The 8213-nt window shown below is 38.9% G+C and overlaps 1 protein-coding gene across 1 annotated transcript in view; it reads left to right on the forward strand.

Annotated features, from left to right (window-relative positions):
* The window catches only part of LOC311282152 (adenosine receptor A1), a 60575-nt gene extending 52759 nt beyond the window's left edge, over positions 1–7816 (forward strand). The window contains exon 3 of the mRNA XM_084395776.1: positions 5353–7816. Within this exon, the coding sequence (XP_084251902.1) occupies positions 5353–6013 (661 nt within the window). The 3' untranslated portion in view covers positions 6014–7816. The remainder of the gene's footprint in view (positions 1–5352) is intronic.
* Positions 7817–8213: the final 397 nt, after the last annotated feature.

Raw genomic sequence — 8213 nt, forward strand, 5'->3', positions numbered from 1 at the left:
GCGCACTAGCTGATCTCTGAGGTTGGGTGCACGTTTATAGCAGCTGCGCGGCGGATCTTGGAACGTGTCGCCCAAGTTCGGGTCACTGCTTAGAATGTGCCAATGGCGATGCACAATATTCTTTAAGCTATTTGAAATCTGACCATAAGTGGATACACATGTCACTGTAGTGTTAGCGTTATTCTGATCGGTCCGTTTGGTCAACAGATCAGTACGTTGGATGCTGCGTGCGCGCTCCAAACAGTCACGTACTAAATTATATGTGTATCCCCTGTCAATAAATCTTTGACATAATTCATTCGTTTGTCGCTCAAACACCTCATCATCATCACAAATACGGCGTACTCTTAATAGTTGACTGTAGGGCAAACTGCGTTTGAGAGCAGGTGGATGGAAACTCTGGAAATGCAGAAAAGAGTTACGATCCGTTTCTTTACGATAAATTTCTAAATTTCGAAAAATCTAAAAAAACATAGAGTGAAGCCTGCTCCCAACCCTATCACTTGTTGTACTTTATTGAGCGGAGCTCCTCCAACGATGTCCTATGAAGAAGTGGAGCGCCTCACTGACGTGAGAGCAAGCACTTTCACCTACACCGAAAAAGACTCTGAGCAAATCCTTTTTCCCACACTGACGATGGAAACGCCAGCTGATAATTGGGATATGCAATACAATCAGCTGGAGGATTTACGTAAGAAAGAAACAAGAGCACTGCTGCACGGAAGTGTACTCTCCCAGTACCGGAGAAATAAGCGCATACCCAGAGGATTACGTATAATGAAGGAACCTACATTGGGTCGGGATGATCCAGAGTTCTGTAAGAAATGGTGCGATATCCTTAACAAGTGCTCTCTTGATCTGATGCTGTTAATTGTTGACAATCAAAACAAGAAACTCGCTACAATCAACCAGGAGATTGCCGACCTAGAGGCACAGCTCAAGACAAAATTCTCCTCAGCGCAACTGAAAGAACTCATACAGAAGTGTGACGCGCAGATAAGTGCCTATAAGACGGAGACGCAACATAAAAAAATGGAGAAATATCGTAGAGACACTATGGATTATCGCAACAACAATGTCTACCCCTGGCTTCGGGATAACCATGGCCCTGGAGGAGGTAGGCCGAAACCAAGACAAAGGCAACGTAATACCGTGAGCAGCGCCTCATCTGGAGACTGGAGCACTGACACCGATTCGTCCACAAGCAGGCGTTTTTTACGCTCCAACACCAGGGCTTTCCAAGGACCTCCCCGTACGTCTCAGGGCGGCACCGCAAGACGCGGAGGGGGAGTAAGAAGCGCAAGAGGACAGAGTTAAAGGACAACGTCATCAACATCTCATCTAAACAGCTAAGTCAAGATCAACTTTCTGTTTTATCCAAAGGTCTTTCATTCGTTCCTGTGAAGGGAAATGATCCTTTTGTGACTAAAATAGAAATGTTTAAGTTTTTTAGATCTATTCGTCTTAAGGCTTTCTATTCAAAAGGAACTGTAAGACAATATAACCAACATGTGACTACCACATCTGAGGAACCCTCTCCCGGCTCTAAAAAGACGCCGTTTAAACCTAAGAGCACTTTTCTTCCTCCCATGAACAATTCCTCGGTAGAAACGTTCTGCCGGCTGGTAGAACAGGATGTTTTCTCCTGTTTTAAGCCCGGTAACTATTCGATCAGACAAAATCTTATGACCTCTGAGAAAGAGGCATTGCATGCATTAATGACTGATGATGACATCGTGATTAAATCTGCAGACAAGGGGGGCTCTATTGTCATCCAGGACAGGACTGCGTATGTACAAGAAATTGAGAGACAGCTTGGTGATGTTAACTTTTATGCTCGTCTACACGGAGACCCCATTATGAGGTTTAGTGAAGAGATAAAATCTATAATGAAAAGAGCTCTATCTGATGTAATCATTGATGAAAAAGAATACAAATATTTGCTACAGTCCAACCCCTTAAGACCAGTGTTTTATACTTTACCAAAAATTCACAAAAGGTTGGATAATCCGCCTGGTCGCCCAATTGTTTCTGGAAATCAATCCGTGACTGAGCCGCTGTCTAAATTTGTTGATCACCATATTAAGAATTTAGTGCATAACCTGCCCTCGTTTCTAAAAGATACCACCGACTTTTTGGTGAAATTGTCAGGCATTGGAGAGTTGAATCCAACCGATGTGTTGTGTTCCATGGATGTGACCAGCTTGTACACTAATATCCCTCACGATGCAGGCTTAGCAGCCTTGGAATATTATCTACAGATAAATGAAGTACCACATACAGAGTTTATTTTATCATTAGCTAATGAAGTTTTAACGAAAAATTATTTCATGTTTCAAAATAATTTTTTCTTACAAACCCAGGGTTTGGCTCCCAATTATGCAAACTTATTTATGGGCAAATTTGAACAGGATTTTATCCATAACAACAATTAAAAGTGTGGTACAGATACATAGATGATATTTTTTTTGTGTGGTCAGGTTCAAAAGAGGAATTGTCCGCCTTTCACGGTTTTGCTAATACGAGATTGCCCTCTATCAAATTTACATTGACCCATGACGATACGCTCTTGCCCTTTTTGGATGTTTTAGTGAGGAAAGTAGAGAAGGTGTTACACACTGAAATTTATCGTAAAGAAACGGATCGTAACTCTTTTCTGCATTTCCAGAGTTTCCATCCACCTGCTCTCAAACGCAGTTTGCCCTACAGTCAACTATTAAGAGTACGCCGTATTTGTGATGATGATGAGGTGTTTGAGCGACAAGCGAATGAATTATGTCAAAGATTTATTGACAGGGGATACACATATAATTTAGTACGTGACTGTTTGGAGCGCGCACGCAGCATCCAACGTACTGATCTGTTGACCAAACGGACCGATCAGAATAACGCTAACACTACAGTGACATGTGTATCCACTTATGGTCAGATTTCAAATAGCTTAAAGAATATTGTGCATCGCCATTGGCACATTCTAAGCAGTGACCCGAACTTGGGCGACACGTTCCAAGATCCGCCGCGCAGCTGCTATAAACGTGCACCCAACCTCAGAGATCAGCTAGTGCGCTCGCATCTTCCTGCGCCAACTCACTCGCCTTTTCCTTTTAGAATACCACAACGGGAATTTCAAATGTTTGAATTGTGCTGCTTGTAATTTTATGATCACAGAAAATACCTTCACACATCCAAAAACAGGCAGGGTGTATAAAATAAAGGGCAGAATCACATGTCTATCAACTTTTATTGTGTATCTACTAACGTGTCCTTGTGGTTTATTTTATGTGGGCAAAACAAAGCGACAATTGAAAACTCGAATTTTCGAACACAAATGTGCCATCAGAAAGAATGACGATAAATCATCATTAGTTGCAAGACATTTTAATTCTGTGGGACATAATGCCAACATGCTCAAATTTATGGGCTTGGAGCTGGTCAATCGGCCTCCAAGAGGTGGAGACCGTGAGAACCTCCTCTTGCAGCGAGAGGCTTGGCATATTTTTAATTTGAACACTTGCATCCCGCACGGGATGAATGAAGATCTGACACTAAGCTGCTTCTCATAAATGCAGGTTAATACCACATGTGTATTGAATGTGTTAAAATTCTTTATGTATTATGAGTATTATATTGCAGTATATAGTGACACCATTGGTCCCGGTATCACTTTAATATTATTATTTGATGATGATGACGATGATGGGTGTGTCAATGACAATGGGTGTGGGTATTTAAGATTGGTCACAAGCTTTCCTGATTGCACACTGAAGAAGGCACACGCCGAAATGCGTTTGTGCAAAATAAACGTTTTATATGCATAGTGCATATGCATAGTGCCTCTTTACTTTGTTACAAATTTTAAATCAATATATTGTTTTATCTGAATGAGTAGGCAGGATGATTTTCACATAGTTTTGGAGCAAATATTCTAGGCTACGTGATACAATTTTCAAAAGTCTTGTGAAGAAATAATCAGTATGGGTTTCATGACCTTATTTCAGTGACAATTCTTTTCTTTTTTTTTCACAAACCACGCATAAATGTCATTATCTCAAAACTACAAACTTTTACATACATGCTGCTGACATATTATTGTAGCAGAGTTTGTGCTGAATACAGTGTAATCAGACTTCAGCCATGAAAATGTCACAAGTAACAGAAATAAGCACAAATGTCAGCACATGTCAGAACACCTCCAGGGCCCAGAAAACACCTTAGACCCCAGAGGGTTAATAAACAAACTACAGCTGGTCCAAAATGCAGCAGCTAGAGTTCTTATCAGAACCAGGAAGTATGACCATATTAGCCCGGTTCTGTCAACACTGCATTGGCTCCCTATTAAACATCGTATACATTTTAAAATATTGCTGATCACTTACAAAGCACTAAATGGTTTAGCTCCCCAGTACTTGAGCGAGCTCTTAACGCATTATAGTCGTCACGTCTATTGTGATCTCAAAATTTCGGCCAGTTGATAATACCTAGAATATCAGCACCAAAACTTTGGAACAATCTTCCTAACATTGTCCGGGAAGCAGACACACTCTGTCAGTTCAAATCTAGACTAAAAACACACCTGAAGTGTCAACCAGTCCCTCCCCTGTGAAGGCCTCCTTCCCTTCCCTTTACCTCAGTACAGATAAAATGTTGTCAGGATAATTCCGGTTCGCATGGCTACACAGATGCAACAAAAAAATTCTGTATTATACATTTTTAAGGCCAGACAATTTGTTTATTGAGGGTTGATTTGTAAAGGACTACACACCTGCACACATATATTCAAACGCGCATACCTTTGGACTGAACACGTAATTGCGCAGAGATAACGGACAATCGTCTGCACCTTCGAACCTATTTCAGGGAGTTTGTTCTTGAGACACTAGGCACTGTTGTTGTGCGGATGGGCGGCCGGAGCGCGTTAGGGTTTTCCTGTTAGAATGGGGTTGTGTTAGCGCCCCCTAAATTAATAACTAACGATCTTCGCAACGGAAGTGAATCAATCAATCAAAACTAACTTTAGCTGGACAATAACTTTATCCTAGAGCTGTTGTAAAGCCTAAACAATCTGTTACTGTAATTTCCTATTATCACTGTAAAGCTGCTTTGAAACAATCCATATTGTTAAAAGCGCTATATAATTGAAGGTGACTTGACTTGACTTTGTCTTTTTGTCAGATTTTCAAGTACTTTTTTGCTTCAAATTAAGGTTTGTAATGTTGTCATTCAACAACCTTGTAGGTAGTTAGTTTGGTTCATGGCTTACAACTCTCAGGACTTCTCTAAAAGTCTCTATGGGAAACATACTTCCGGAACCAAGGCCGTTTGTTTGGTTTAATTTTTTTTTTTTTTTCACAGCTATAAAAGAGTGGTGACACCAAAGCGTGCAGGCACTGCTGTGGTGGTGTGCTGGATGGTGGCCATCGTAGTTGGCCTGACGCCCATGTTGGGATGGAACAATCTGGAGAAGCTACAACAGACCAACGGCACTATAGGAGCTGACCTTCTCGTAACCTGTGAGTTTGAGAATGTCATCAGTATGGAGTACATGGTCTATTTCAACTTCTTCGGCTGGGTGCTGCCACCTCTCGTCCTCATGTTGCTCATCTACACTGAGATCTTCTACATAATCCACAAGCAGCTAAACAAGAAGGTCACTGCCAACCAGACCGACCCCACTCGATATTACGGGAAAGAACTCAAGCTGGCAAAATCTCTTGCACTGGTGCTCTTCTTGTTTGCTGTTAGCTGGTTGCCATTGCATATCCTGAATTGCATCACTCTCTTCTGTCCTAGTTGTGAAAATTCCACATGCCTTCTCTATGTGGCTATCTTGCTCAGTCATGGTAACTCCGCTGTCAATCCCATTGTTTACGCATTCCGCATTACAAAATTCCGGAATGCCTTCATTAAGATCTGGAAACAGTATGTATGCTGCACGGAGGATCCACGTGTGGATGATCGGCCCAGCTTTCGTATAGATAGCAAAGAGAGAAGACTGCGACACAATGATATCTGATGTCTCAACAGGTCTTCTCTATTTGAATCTCTTTTTAAAACATGACAGTTGATGATGAGTTTTGAAGGGAAATGCAGTATGGGATGTATGCTGTGAGTTGTGAGAATACATCTGCCACAAAAATGACAATCAGACATTATTGGAAATTTTTTCTTGAAAGCTAAGTCACTGGTGCATATAATTAATTGCATCATTAGTGAGTAATCATTAAATAGATGAAAAATGGTCAGTTTTAGAGATATAGCCACACAGTATAACTGACATTCAAATCTGTAGGAATCTTTATTTGATTATGATTTCCTTTTGTGCTGGGGCTCATTTTAATGTGGCTATCACATAAAGGGCTTTATATAATGAGCGCAAAATTGCAAACTAAGTGTCAATGTATACAAGTACAATTAACTATATATAAGTATAACAGCATCTGAAGACTTTGAGGAAGGATGATGAGAATGTGATCTGATGCCATTTTATATGCCAGAGAATTCATATTTTGAAAAGAATGGGATACGGTAGAGTCATGTATAATTTGCTGCTTTTCAAGGTGAGCGCAAGTTGTAGCCAGCTAAGCCCACTTTTTCCTCAAAGGTATAATTTCTAAAAACAAATATTAAACCTGCCATAATTTACTCACCCTCATGTAATTCCAAACCTGTTTGACTTTCTTTCACAAAAAGGAGATGTTTAAAAAAAATGTCTATACAATAAAAGTCAGTGTGCTCCAATGTTGTTTTGGACCCCATTGAATTTCATTCAAACAGCTGAAACATTCATTAAAATATTTTTGTTTAGCAGAAGAAAGTCATACAGGCCAGAAACAACATAATGACATAATTTTCATTTTTCCCTTTAACCCTTTCATGCATGAACTTTGACAACATCAGTCAGGATTTTTTCCCTATGTGTTGTTATTGCTCTTAGGGCAAAAAAAACAACAACAACAATATCTGAACCTTTTTTTTTACACATTTTCAGATGTCCACTTGAGTGGACAATATGCATTTTTGGTTTTAAATGAAGATATACTGTATTAAGCATAATACAGTAAAACACAGTAATACTGTGTGTAACAAACAGAGGTGTCAAAAGTATTCACATTCATTACTCCGGTAGAAGTATAGATACTAGGGTTTAAAAAGACTTCTGTAGAAGTTGAAGTATCAACTCAAGCTTTTTACTCAAGTTAAATAGTAACGAGGCTACTTTTAAAATGTAAGGAGTAGAAAGTACAGATAATTGCGTGAAAATGTAAGGAGTAGAAGTAAAAAGTCGTCAGAAAATGAATTACTCCAGTAAAGTATAGATACCCCAAATTTCTACTTAAGTAAGGTAACGAAGTATTTGTACTTCGTTACTTGACACCTCTGGTAACAAACCAATGAAAAAAATAAAATAATCACGAGAAACATAAAAATACAATACAGCTTAAATTTTTGCAAACACAGTTGAGTTTGTTCCTGTTTGACCAGCTGATGCAGAAGAACTTCCAAGTTAAACGTTGCATGTCTTTGATATTAGAACATCAAAGTGGAGTCGGAGGTACTGGTGGAGGTACAACTCTGTGGAAACCCAATTCTGACTATGTATAAAATTCTCATGCTCCCTCCAGTCTACGTCGATTTACCCCTATTAGCTGATTATCTTCAAAAGAAGACCTCAGACTGAAATCTACATTGATCTATTGATGTTTTCAGACTGTGGTGTTTTCATTCTCATCTGAAATTAGCAGTGTTAGGGTAACACATTGCATGTAACGTGTATTTTGTAATCAGATTACTTTTTTGATGTAACGAGTAAATTAACACATGCATAATCATATATATATATATATATATATACATATACATATATATATATATATATATATATAATTTTTTTAACTGCAAATTACATTCTTAAAACACAAATACATTTATTTGTAACCAAAAAAAGTTACTGCTGATTAAGTATTTTCAAGAACAAGTCACAGTAATAGTATGAATTGTAGCTGAAATATAGCTAGTGATGCATGCGGTCCAATTTAGTGGACAGATGATTAATAAGAATTTCCTCCCAATCTAAAATCAATACTTTTATAATAATTTTAAATAATTTAACAATATGTGACTCCTAGATGTTCCAACATTTTATTTTTACATGCAATCTTGTTTGACCAGTTTTTGTGTGTGTGTAGATATTTCAGTCTAAATTAAGTAGTTTG

Source organism: Rutilus rutilus, assembly GCF_951802725.1.
Source record: "Rutilus rutilus genome assembly, chromosome: 22".
In the NCBI taxonomy this organism is placed as follows: Eukaryota; Metazoa; Chordata; class Actinopteri; order Cypriniformes; family Leuciscidae; genus Rutilus; species Rutilus rutilus.